The sequence below is a fragment of the Perissodus microlepis genome, chromosome 3 (assembly GCF_051167445.1).
Source record: "Perissodus microlepis isolate ML-2025 ecotype Zambia chromosome 3, ASM5116744v1, whole genome shotgun sequence".
Taxonomy (NCBI): Eukaryota; Metazoa; Chordata; class Actinopteri; order Cichliformes; family Cichlidae; genus Perissodus; species Perissodus microlepis.
Window position 1 is genome coordinate 11,529,177 of NC_140463.1, and position 13,508 is coordinate 11,542,684.

Sequence of the window (13,508 nt, forward strand, 5' to 3'; positions counted from 1 at the left end):
ATGTTATTGTTTTTATATATTTGTATTTTTATGAAGGGTTTTGGTTTGGTTTTTGTGTTTTTATGTATATGGAGGAGGTTATAGATTTAACTTAGTCTTAATAATACTATGACCAAGGTGTTATTGTATATTTCAGGAATGCCAAGAACAGCTCACACAGTGTGATACACATCAACATCAACACAGAGGTCATGGAGTTAGTCCCCAGTTTCAGATTCCCCAAATTGCACAACAACCTGCCACGACTGTAACATATCTGTGATTGGCATGGAACTTCACAGACAAGCAACCTGTGTTAGGACGCCTGTCAAAGTGACCGCAAGCTATGAGTTATGAATAAGCTGTAAAGGAAAAAAATCCACCACCCTCTGTTTTCATAATGCTGAAGGAAAAAACTATCCACAGAGACCAAAGCTTTTTTTTAAAGCTATTTTTATGTTTTGGAGCCGACCTCAAGAGGACATTAGAAGAGCTGCAGGTGTGGATGCTTCAATTTTTCAGTTCTTCTGGCCGATGCTTAGGGTACGACATTAGAGCCGCCAAATAACAAAGCTGTTTGCTGTATAGTACGAACTTCTCTGCAACATTTGCTGTGTGAGAAGGGATGAAAAAGTAATTAAAGGGTAAACACTATGCACACTATTTCACTGCATAAACATGAAATGTGTGTCCAACAGCTGATCTGTGCCATTTATTGAAAACTAAAACTAAACAGTGTTCTCTGGCAGACCAAGGCTGTGTTAGTGACATTACTCTTTTTGTGCCACTTTTGTATTTCCTCTCCTTAGGCTGTGAGGCTGCAGGTAATATCAAAGTCATTTCATATGTTGTATACAGTAACACTCTAACATTAATGTAAAACTTTTCAGATCTCCACGAGTTGCATTAATTGTTGCTTAATGACCTTTCAGTTTGATATGTAACAGATCTGATAGCAGGGGGAACTTAGAAGATGCATATTTTTATGGCTCATCCACTCTGCTTTGTTTCATTAACATATCAATATTATTGTGGAGCTTGGCTCTGAATAATCAGGCAGAGGAATTACAGGACAGACCAAAGTCAAGTCTCACTTAATTTGATTCATATAATTATGCATTCATGTTAAATTAGTAAATAGAAGATTGAGTGCTAAAAACATTACCAAGCACTGTTTGTGTAGTTTCTTTATATACAAAAACATTATTGTCCTTTTGTCTTTATGTGCTACATTTTGAGTCAAACAGTCATCTCTGTTTTCATCCTAAACCGAGTTGAATCACGGTGAGACAAAGATGATTAAAAAATGTTCAGCTATATTCTATTTAATTTCAATCCTTTTTACCCTCCAATTTACAGGGTATTTGTTAAAGTGTTTTACATAAAACATGTTATTTTCTGGTTTTGTGAATATAAGCTTAGAAAAAAAGAACACAGACTTAAGCTAATGTCCTCAGGTCTGATTGCTGGTGAACACCAGAAACTGGGTTCCAGTGGTTGGACTGGGGAGTTTTCAAACATGTATCAGACCACAGCAGGTAACATACTATTAAAGGCTCTTTTTGGGGCATGTTCATATAAAAGGGTTTTTATTTCTAAACTCGTGTCTCTGAACATCTTGCAGAACATTCATTTCACACATATACTGTCATAGTCACAAAAGTGTAGCAGTCAAACCTTCATAAGTGAGCTTTTAATGTGATAGAAAAAAGCAGGAAGTGCTTACTAATTTGTGTCAAAGGAGAGAAAAGTCTCAGTACAGTGGTGACTGTCACTGATGGATCAGAGCAGCCTCTGTGTGTAACTGTGTTTCTGTTTTAGAGAAGAAATGTGCAGATGTTGATTCCAGCTGTTTTTCTGTAGAAACCATCATACAACTGCTGCATGGGGATGGATTCATGTGACAAACATTAATTTGCTCAGGTTTTGTCCATTATTTATTATTTCTAGTTCATCTAGACTTAGATGAACCTTTGCCTTACAAGCAAGAGATCCCTAGTTTTATTCTAAAAGGAGAATCACTTTGTCAGGAAATGCATCTGGTGTAGGAATTAAAAAAAATGTGCAAAAGCAAACATGCAGAGATCTCCCTGTGATGACCCCTGATGGGAGCAGCTTTGAGTCATTTTTAGTAATACCTTAATGTAAATCTCGCAGCAAGCCAATGCAGAGAAACCAGTATAGAGCTGATATGATGCTGTCTGCTAAAAACAGTAAGGAGACGATCTGCTGAACCTGTTGGATTTTGCTGTCACCTTGCTTAACATTTTTGTATAAAGGACCAATTCTGAGATGTTTACAGGATTGAAGAACAGGATTCCTGATTTCTAGGAACTGACTTGCAGAATTTTTATGACATTTAACATCAGGTAGAAAGTTTAAAAGAACAACTAGTTCTTTACATTCACTGGGTCTCATGGAAAGTTGTCAGTGTGTCATCATTTTAGAATGTAAAAGAGGTGATATGAGTTTAAAAATATATATGTTATCAGATGATATATTAATTTTAATATCAAAAAGTCGAAGCATCACACAGGACTGAGTTAATCTTTATCTACAGTAAATGTAACCATTTCATTAGAACTGCCCATGCTGATTTTGTTCATTCTTTAACAAACTATGAAAGCTCATTGGGGATCTGCTTGTATCCATGTTAGTGTTTAAAGTCCAACATCTCCCTCTAGTGGCCATATATGAACCATGTGTGAGGATGGTGTTAATGTAAAATGTGAATCATAGTGTTCCAGTCAGTCATCAGTGTGTCTCTGCACAGCTGTAATTAAAATGTGTTCATTCAGTGTCTGAATGGTTCCAGTCCAGCTCCATAACAGCAGCGTCCCTGGTTTCAGCTCATATCTGCCTCTCTCACTGAGGGGGACGTCCACTACATGGACATGTACATTTTTTTATATGTTGTTGTGTGTCTGTGCTTGTACTTGTACTAGAGATGGACCGATCCAATATAACGTCTCGGTATCGGTCGATACTGACCTAAATTACTGGATCGGATATCGGAGAGAAATAAAAAATAAAATAAAATAAAAAATGTAATCCGTTCACAAAATCACCTCACAAAACGCGCAACTTGACGTAACCCAGTCCAAAAGATTCAGTAAGCTACATCAGTGTCTACTGTTTACTATCATAGCCAAGTGACACTTCACTATCCCTACTAATTGATGTTATCTCGTTATATCTCTGTTGTGGTCAGTGCTATTCTCTATGCTGTTGCATGCTGGGGCAGCAGGTTGAGGGTCACAGATGCCAACAGACTAAATTAACTGATCCACAAGGCCAGTAATGTTGTGGGGACGGAGCTGGACTCCGTTAGGGTGGTATCTGAGAGGCAGATGTTTTCCAAGATAAAGACATTGTTGGATAACACCTCCCACCCACTCTATGACATGAGATGCTGGCTAGTCACATGAGCATGTTCAGTGAGTGACTGAGATTACCAAAAAGCACCACTGACCGACAGAAGAAATGATTCCTGCTTGTGGCCATCTCCCTGTACAACTCCTCCATCTAACACACTGTAAATGTCACGAGGGAACAGGGAGGACTCGGCGCAGACTGAAATCACAGAAAACAGAATTTTATTTACACACTCCCGGTGCACTATATACAGGTGAAGGAGAGGGGGCCAAGGTTCCCAGGGGTACAGGGAAGAATCAGGAAAAGTGTCCTCTCTTGCTCCGCTCCACACGAACAGAACAATGCACTTGGAAAGGCCCTTTCCTCACACACGCCACTCTCACTGCGGCACTCACGAACAGGCTTCGGTGTCCAAACTTCCAAACCGAGCACGAAGAATCTGCATACAGAGATCAGGAATTAACACGGAAAACTTTCACGAAGAGAGCTCAAAACTGGCTTAGGCTAAAGTAGCACTGACGAGCGTTACTCAATAGTCCAGCGGTGAGGTGCTCTCAGTCACTGCCTTAAGTAGCGAGAGCAAACAAGGTGAGGAGCCACAGGTGATTGCTTGTAGGTGGTGAAGGCCAGGGGCGGGAGCCCACAATGAGCTCCGCCCAGGCAGCAAGTAGAGAGAGAGAGGAGAGAGAGAGCGAGACAAAAGCAACACACATGTAGCCACACAGGGCCAGCCGGGCAGGCACCGGGACCAGTAAACACTGCAATAGTTACACCCGTTTTACACGCGCTCTTTCTACTCCGAAATATTCTTGTCAATCTTCTTGATATTTATTCATAATCACCTCTGTTAATCCTTGATATTTAGAACTGAGTGATCTGTATATATTAGTGCTATTTCTTAAATGTGTAAAATCTGTAACATAATGTTACATAATGTTTGGAGTTTAGTCTGTTACAGGCTAACCTGGGTAAACACCTAAAGTTCCCTCTGAACATTGCAAAAACATCCCTCCGGCCAGACATGATCATTATTTCTGAGGCCTCAAAACAGCTGATCATGCTGGAACTCACAGTGCCCTGGGAAGAGCGGATCGAGGAGGCCAATGAAAGGAAACGAGGAAAGTACCAGGAACTAGTGCAGGAGTGCAGGGGAAAGGGCTGGAAGACTTTCTATGAGCTCATAGAAGTGGGTTGTAGGGGCTTTGCAGGACAATCACTCTGCAAAGTCCTAGGCCGGCTGGGCGTGGCTGGGGCAGCCAAGAAGAGGGCCATCCAGGCTGTGAGTGAAGTGGCAGAGAAAGCCACAAGGTGGCTGTGGATCAAGAGGGCTGATCCGTGGGTAGCTACTGGTAAGCAAGTCGGGGCCTGATCACCCCCGGCTGGGTCGCCTGGGCGAGGGTGTATGATGTTGTGAGACCCGAAACACCTGATGACCCCAGGATACATCACTGAAGATGCGTACCAGTGCATCCAGGAGATGTGTCTTTTATAGTTATAGTGTTACTGTTACTATTTTTACCATTTCTTCTTGGTGCAACTGTAACCCACATTATTTCCTTAGGGATTAATAAAGTATTCTGATTCTGATTGTTTCAGGGTGACCTGCCATTATCCAATGACACATCTGCCTACCTGTATCTTTTGCTCGTTTCTCCTCTTCTTTTCTCTTTTTTCTAAACTGACCACCTGATGGCTTTGAACTTTTCTTGTCCATCTTCCATTGGTTTTAATTTTGCACTCCAGTATAAACACAAATCCCCCAACCCGAGGATCACCACAACATAACCTAATAGACCTACACCTTAGTTCACAGATTCACTTTGTCTAGGGTTTATTTTGTGGATGGGCTTGGATTTATGAACATTATGAATGAAATGTGTTTTATCTGGAAGCAGCCGGGTTGTGTGTGCGTCTTTAGAGGAGTTGGAAAGAGATACCTTGAATACTAATAGTTTGAATTGTATAATTTAAAAGGTAAATGGTTACATCATCAACATAATATGTTGAAATATGATAAAAAAAAGGTTTGCATTACTTACAGCTTACTGTAGTCTTTGTTTTCAGGTCGTTAAGTTCACCCTCCAAATCAGCGATCTGTTTCTCTTTTTCTGTGATCTTTTCTATTTGTGCATATGTAAATGTTTCAGTTGTGTAGCTGCACAATTTGCCTTTTTTCTGAGTAATCTTTTCTACACTGCTTAACACATTTTGCTTGTCCTTCATGTTGAGAACAAGAAATCTTCCTCCACAGCTCTCACAGAGATCATGGATATGCTTGTCTTCCATTAGAAAGTTCACAACAGTTGGAGCTGTAGGATCTGAGTCCACAGTGAACAGAATCATGGTGAAGTCATCGACTCTAGAGCTGAATGTGTTCTGTATGGTCTCTAACTCTCCCTTGTCTTCATCAGTGAGGGGACCCACAGGTAGGATCAGGATGAAGGCATGGACACCCTCAGGATCACAGAGGGAGATACATCGAAGTGATTTTTCCATCACTTCCTTCTGAGGTTTTCCATACAAGGCAGGCAGAGCTACAAGGGAAACCAAACGTCCACACACCTCTCCCTGATGTTTAACACATTCTGATGTGTTGGCAGGTGGATCAAACTTTCTTTGTCCCAGAATAGCATTGATTACTGAGGTCTTCTGAACTTCGTTTGTACCACACAACACCAGGTTCAGAAGTTCTGCCTCTTCATTTAAAGTTAAATATCCTTCTCTATTCTCACTCAGGATTTTTTCAATTTTCTCCATCAGTTCTTGTCTCTCTTTTTTTAAATTGTTTTTATCAATACCAAATCTGTGCACCCTTTCTTTGCAATCTCGGATTAGTCTTTGCACTGTGTTATTCTCTTCATCATTATGTCCCAAGACAACCATTGAATGTTTAAAGGCGTCTTGACCAAACAAACTCAGGATGAACTGGAGAGTTTTTCTGTTCTCTTCAGAGAAGTCCGAAGGTTTCACTAACAGCAGGACATTTGGTCCAGGAGGACAAAGACTCACGCACTTCTTCAGCTCTCGTCTCACAGATTCCACAGATAGCCTGAACAAGTCTGGACATTTCACTACTGTTATTGGGTTTCTGTTCCATTCACCACTGGCTGCCAGAAAGTCTTTAGTTAGACTGCTTTTAATGCCAGACTCTTTTTTTTCAGTGATAATATTTCCCAGACGTCTTTTTTTGTCTTCTGTCTTTCCGACCAGCATGATCCTCATTGCGTGTGCTGTAATAAATGACCAAATAAATGAAAGGTAAAATTTCCATTTAAAATTACTAAGCACACTTTTACTGAAATTTACAAATTGTTCAGTAGGCGATCCAAACAAGTTATAAACGTTCTTATGTTTGGTTTTAATATGTAGTCTCCTTTATCCTTCTGGATTGGCAGCAAATGTAACAAATTTATAAATGTATACATTTCTGTAAATTGATAACCTCTTGTTTTTCTTCTTCTGGCTGTTCCTTTTTCAAGTCGCAACAGTGAATCATTTGCCTTTTTCCTCACCCTATTTCCTCATCCTCCTATGTCATACCAGCACTCTGCATGTCCTCTTTCACTGTATCCATCAATCCTCTTATTAGTCTTTCTATTTTCCTCCTGCCTCGCAGCTCCATCTTCAGAATCCTTTGTCCAGTATATCTACTATCCCTCCTCCATACATGTCCAAACAATCTCAAATCTCTAACTTTATCTCCAAACTACAACCTGAGGTATCCCTCTGATTTACTGATTTCTCACAATATACAGGGTGGGCCATTTATATGGATAAAATGGGAATCGTTGGTGATATTAAAGTCCTGTTTGTGGCACATTAGTATATGTGAGGGGGCAAACTCCTCAAGATGGGTGGTGACCATGGTGGCCATTTAGAAGTCGGCCATCATGGATACAACTTTTGTTTTTTCAATAGGAAGAGGGTCATGTGACACATCAAACTTATTGGTAATGTCGCAAGAAAAACAATGGTGTGCTTGGTTTCAACGTAACTACGTTTCAACGTACTTTGCCAAATAGATCATCACGGCCTTGCCGTATTGGTCCATTTGATGTACCTTTGTTGTTATTATTTATTTTATTTTATTTTCAGTTGTTACAGACGGGACAGACATGACTGAGGGATAGGAAAGGGAGAAAGAAAGAGGAAGGAAAAGAAAAACAGAAGGGAAGAGGGACAGTGAGAAAGGGCACTTAAAAAGAGAAAGAAGAGAAAAAAAATCTCCTGGATCACCTGTTGAGAGAAAAAGAAGAGAAAACAAGCAAAAAAAACAAACAAAAAAAAAACAGAGCAACATACTAAACACAACACCATCGCATTAATCTAGCTAAGTGTAAACAGCAGTAAATACTAAATATTGAATGTTGTTGTGTAGCAAGCAGGACCGACAGCGCACAATGTGCTTGGAAATAGCAGCCAATAAAGGTGTAGTTTATGTCTATGAACAGTGAACACCCGTGTGCACACCTGTGTGGATCAGCGCGCTTGTATTCAAAAGGTTTCCCCATGTAATGGTCTGCTAGAGGATGTAGAGAGCCACAGCCCTGTCCCCCAGGGCATGAAGCAGGCATGGAGGAGATCCAGGCTCCAGACATCCAGAGGCCCCAGAGTGTGAGAGCCCAAGGAGGACCACCGGAGGGGCATTGTGCCACCCTCCTGGGAAGAGCTGAGGAGAGCCCCAGATGAGGGGTCCGAGGCCCGAGGGCCTCCTTTGCCCCGGAAGAGGCCTGACCGGGCAACAGGCACCAGGCCCCGCCAAGTAGTCACCAGGAGTGAGCTGGTACATACCTGAGCGCCCAGCCCCGGACACCAAGAACCACCAATGCACCGACCCCTGAGGGCATCAGTTACCGGCAGGGAGTGTTCCCTCTGTTTTTAAACATGCTATAGTGCAACCTGCTCTTAAAAAAAGCTGTCTTGATCATTGTGATTTTGTTAATTATAGGCCGATCTCCAAACTTCCGTTCCTCTCCAAAATCCTAGAGAAGATAGTTCTCTCGCAACTCCAGGCTTAACTGGATGCCCATGACATCTGTGATAAATTTCAATCTGGTTTTAAACCACGCCACAGCACTGAAACAGCTTTGCTGAGAGTCCTTAATGATCTTCTCTTAATTACTGATTCAGGGCATTCTGCTTTATTAGTCTTATTGGATTTGTCCTCAGCCTTTGACATGGTTGACCATAATATTTTATTAACAAGGTTAGAATGCACTGTGGGCATTCGGGGTGAAGCCCTTAACTGGTTCAAATCATAAGTTTTGAACAGGTCTTTCTCCGTTACCTTGGGTACTTATTCTTCCTCAACTGCATCCTTGTGCTGTGGTGTGCCCCAAAGCTCTGTGCTTGGCCCAATGTTATTCTCATTATATATGCTCCCCCTAGGCTTAATCTTTGAAAAATATAACATTGCTTATCACCTCTATGCCGATGATATACAAATATATTTTCAATTAGATGATGACGACATTGCTCCTTCGTTGCACTGCTTCCTCAAGTGCATGAGAGAAGTCAGAGAATGGCTTTCAGGCAATTCCCTTATCCTGAATGATAAGAAAACGGATATTGTGGTGTTTGGCAACCATATCCCTAGGGGCCTTTTAGCTGATACCTTTGGTTCCTTTGCCACTTCTTTCTCTGACTCAGTTAGTGACCTAGGTGTCCTGCTGGATAGCTCTTTCAAATTTAACAAACAAGTGTCTTCAGTAATCAAATCTAGCTTTAACAAACTGCGCCTTCCTGCTAAGGCTAAGCACTATGTCCCTCATAAAGATCTTGTAAAGCTCATTCATGCTTTTGTGACTTCTAGATTGGATTACTGTAATTCCCTCTACTTTGGTCTTCACTCCGCTCTCCTTCACAGACTTCAGCTTGTCCAGAATGCTGCGGCTCGCCTTCTGACTGGCACTAGAAAGCATGCCTCTATCACCCCAGTTCTTATTGATTTGCATTGGTTACCCATAAAATATCGCATTGAATTTAAAATATTGTTGCTCACCTTTAAAATTATAAATAATTTAGCCCCTCGTTATCTTGTCGATCTTCTTAGTCTATATGTCCCTGGGCGAGCCCTCAGGTCTTCAGCCCAATAACTCTTGGCTCAGCCTAGATCTAGACTTAATTCTAGGGGTGACCGAGCTTTTGCCCTGGTTGCACCTAATCTGTGGAACAACCTTCCTATTGCTATCTGTGCGTCAGACTCCATTTTATCTCTTAAATCCCGTTTAAAAACTCACTTATTCAACATAGCTTTTCCATCTAGTTAGTGTCCCTATTTTATATTTGATTCAATTTTTTATGTATGTACTTTATCTTTTAGCTATATCTGTTCTTAGTAACTTTGTTCTTATATTCCCTTCTATTGCCGTATAATTAGTGCCCTCAACCTGATGACATATGTGGTAATTTGTTAATAGTCTTTTATTTAATCATGTCTTAATTTTCCTGTTTTTATTGTAAAGCACTTTGGTGTACCGCTGGTCTTTTAAACGTGCTATACAGATAAAGTTGTATTGTATAACTTCCCTTCAACTCATTCATGTCACCTAAAAGGTAAACCTGTTTCTCCATCATCTGCTCAGCTCTGATGATTCAGTAAGGACATCTCCTGGTTTCATCTTCATGTTTCCCTCTCACCAGATATCCAAACGGATATCATGACCAGCAGCTTTTACAGATGTGGCTCCAGCAAACATCAGCTGATACTAGAAAGTAATATTAAATACATTCTAACAACAGCTTATCATGCTTAAACGTGCTGCTGTTGTTTATCTGCTGGTCTCGTCTTTCTAGCGCAAAGTGGGCAATAAACAAACAAGAAAGATGGAACTTGCGGCAGAAAAGCCGATCAGCTGATCATTGATCAGTTTCATGTTTGAAGTAATAACAGGAGAGGAATGGGGAGTGAATGAGAGAAGTAGATGCAACTGCGCACCAAAGACAGAATAACTCCAGCTTTGTGTCTATTTTTTAATTCTAGCTGAAGTACGGGACAAATCGCTTCCTTTTCATCTCAGTATGGAACTCCGATGGCCAGTCCAGCTGTGGCTCAATATATCAGTTGTTAAGCTTAACGTAGAAATAGTATGCAAACATTCAGGGATGAACTTACACACTTGCTTTACTTCTCTGGGATAGTTTTGAAATGATAGAGATGAAATGCTGCGGTTAGGAAGCATGTAGCGTGGCTCCAAATGCTCCAACAGATCGCGGACAGGTCTGGCAGACAACAGCTGCTCCATCACGTGACACATACTGCTCCGATGCGCCGAGCTGGGTTACGCCAAGTAGCGTGTTTTGTGAGGTGATTGTGTGATACTTCGGATCAGATCACATTTTTTATGTGTTTTTATACTCCGATATCCGATCCAGTAATTTAGGTCAGTATCGGGCCGATACCGATACGTAATATCGGATTGGTCCATCTCTAAACTAAACCCACACATATTCCAAGAGCACTGATTTAGAGGGGAGCTGTTGCAATGGATGTCACTGGTAGTACCTGATAGGACTAGGCCTTCAAGGCTACTCAGGATCAGAGGTGGCAAAGTACCAACATTCAGAACAAATCGGTTCAGTATAAATTGGTTCAAATCGGTTAGAGGTTTGAAGGCTTGCAGTGTGAAATAATAACTCAAATTTGTAAAACCTAAAATAATGAGCCTTTTTTGAAAATGTAAGGAGTAGAAAGTATAGATGTTTGTTTAAAAATGTAGTAAAACTAAAGCGTTGTCAGGAAGAAAAACTAGTCAAGTACGGATACCTGAAAATTATGCTTAAGTACAGTAACAAAGTATTTGTATTTCGTTAGTTCCCACCTATGCTCAGCACTACCATTTTTTTTATCAGAGTAGGCAGGGTAGACATCCAGAGCATAGAATTGTTTGACTCACCTCACCCCTCAGCTCGACCTATGCTCTGCATTGCTTACTGGATAATACTCTTAGGATCAGAGATTGGGACTATTGTAACAGAGAACCCATTCAGATTTCCTGTACTAGAGTGCTGGTTCCACAGATCAACACTTGGCGCCCAATATGTTTGGATCCTGGTCCCTTTTGGCATCGCTACATGCTTATGGGCTTGAACAGATCATCTTTTAGCACCTGATAAGCCCGGAGTCAGAGACCTTTCAAGAAGGAAGACCCCAAAAAGGTGGTGGAAATCAGCTACAGCCTAGAGAAGGTGTGTAGTGGCAGGATGTCAACTAGAATATCAGGATGCAGCTGGCGCTGGCAAGGCTGGCAGCCTTAACCCAATTTTCCTCGGGATGAATAAAGTATTATCAATCAATCAATCAGCTAGGAAGACAAGAGGACTTCAGCCCGAGCAACAGATTGAGGCAACAAACCCAGGAGGTGTATTTGCCTATCCCACCAAGCTGCTGGTATAGTACAGGGTGGGAACAGCATGCCAAGGAAGAAGTGAAAACCTACATGTGTGGTAGCCAAACCAGCTGACAACTCATCCCTTGGGTGCTATGAGAGGCTTTCACAGGTCAGTGACTGGAGATGAGAAAGACTGCAGCCAGAAGTGACACCCAGAAGGATGGCTTCTGTAGAAGTAGGACTCCTCCCAGGAAAAGGGGGTCCAGCTCAGCTTAAATTATAGAAAGTGAGATTCCTCTCATCATTTGAGGATTAGGAAAAATAACACAGAAACACAGAAGTTTTAGAGGGTACCATTACATCTGTCACAGAACCAATCCAGGGCAGGAATGGAGTTATTTAAGATGTCAATGTGGAGACTGGGGCAGGTCAATACATGACACACTAGGCTTTGTGGTCAGCAAGTCAACACAGAGAGGCCATGGGGAAAAGCAGCAGCTCTAGATAGTAGATAGCTTTGTAGATAGCTTTGTAGATAGCTCTTTGGCCTTTGTAAGAGAAATCAAATAGAATGCTATGGAATTAGAAGCTCATTCAGTTAAGAAAACACGTTGTGTTCATTGGGCATAATTATAGTTTGAGACAATCCTGTTCAGATTGAAAGAGGAGATGTGTATGTCAGGAGTAACTGTGCTGGAACTGTTTTTTGGTGAGTTTAGCTAAGTCAGTTATCATGGCTAACTAGTCTTATAGCCATATTATTTATTCATATGTTAGCATTGCAGCCTCTAGTTTCCTTTGCAGATATATGAACTTGACTTTACATTATATTTGCTGTTGTTATAGTTATTTTTAACCTTTTGCTTTTTTCTGCTTTGATAAATGTATATTTTAAATATGAATTGTCCCTTTGCTTGTTTTTGAAGCTGAGTTACTTCAGTCCAATGTAATTAGTACGATAAATATGACTACTACATATGTGCATCTAAAAATATAACCCTAGATGCACCAATTGATGTACACTTGTAAAAAGTTAGAAATACTGAAGGTATTGCTGTAACAAAAATAGTGCTGTAGCAGTATTTGAAGGTTTTTTTTTTCTTTATGGACATTATATTTGGTATTTAATGCTGGGGTTTTAATATTCTATGGAAATGCCCACATATTTGTGATTCTCTTTGATGATGAAGAGGCATCTTAACCTGATTATCTTCTTTCCCAGAAGAGCTCTGTTTTTTCAATGAATGAGAAGGAGACCATCCAGTATTTATTTAATTTAAGCCCAGTTCACCTGGGTGAAAGAACAGCACCAGATTCCCTCACTATTTTATTTAATTCAGGAGGTCTGAACTAAACCTAACTGGGCACTGATTTGTCTCACTAAAGCTAGCTGACAGACTACAAATAAGAGGAAAGTCAAACCTCATGAATTAACTAAAGGAATTCCAAACTGTGAATCATTCCAGAGACATTATCAGTTTATTATGATGGGAACTTTGATCACGATGTTTAAACAGACAGATTCACAGAGACAGATGTTTTTGAATCTCTGTGAAATATTTACTGTTGTTTTGTGATAACCTTATTCATATTTCATGTTAAATGAAGACACTTTTATAGGGTTTAATTAAGCTACCCTGTGACTCCAACTACTCAGTTTTCTTTCAATTTGAAATCCCCTCCAACAAACTCTGGTATAGTCCTCACTTTGGATGTAATACTTAACTAGTAACTGGCTGAATCAATCATGAATTAAAATATGAAATAAGCTCTATTAACAAATTAATGAGCTCATATTTTAATAATTTATTTATAAATGTGTAT

General features: G+C 40.5%; 1 protein-coding gene across 1 annotated transcript; it reads right to left on the reverse strand.

Moving 5' to 3' along the window:
- Positions 1 to 4,941: 4,941 nt before the first annotated feature.
- Positions 4,942 to 7,012, reverse strand: LOC146389906 (GTPase IMAP family member 8-like). The gene has a single exon (XM_084913138.1). The coding sequence runs from the start codon at positions 6,574 to 6,576 to the stop codon at positions 5,386 to 5,388; it is 1,191 nt and encodes a 396-aa protein (XP_084769264.1). The 5' UTR covers positions 6,577 to 7,012; the 3' UTR covers positions 4,942 to 5,385.
- Between the last annotated feature and the right edge of the window lie 6,496 nt (positions 7,013 to 13,508).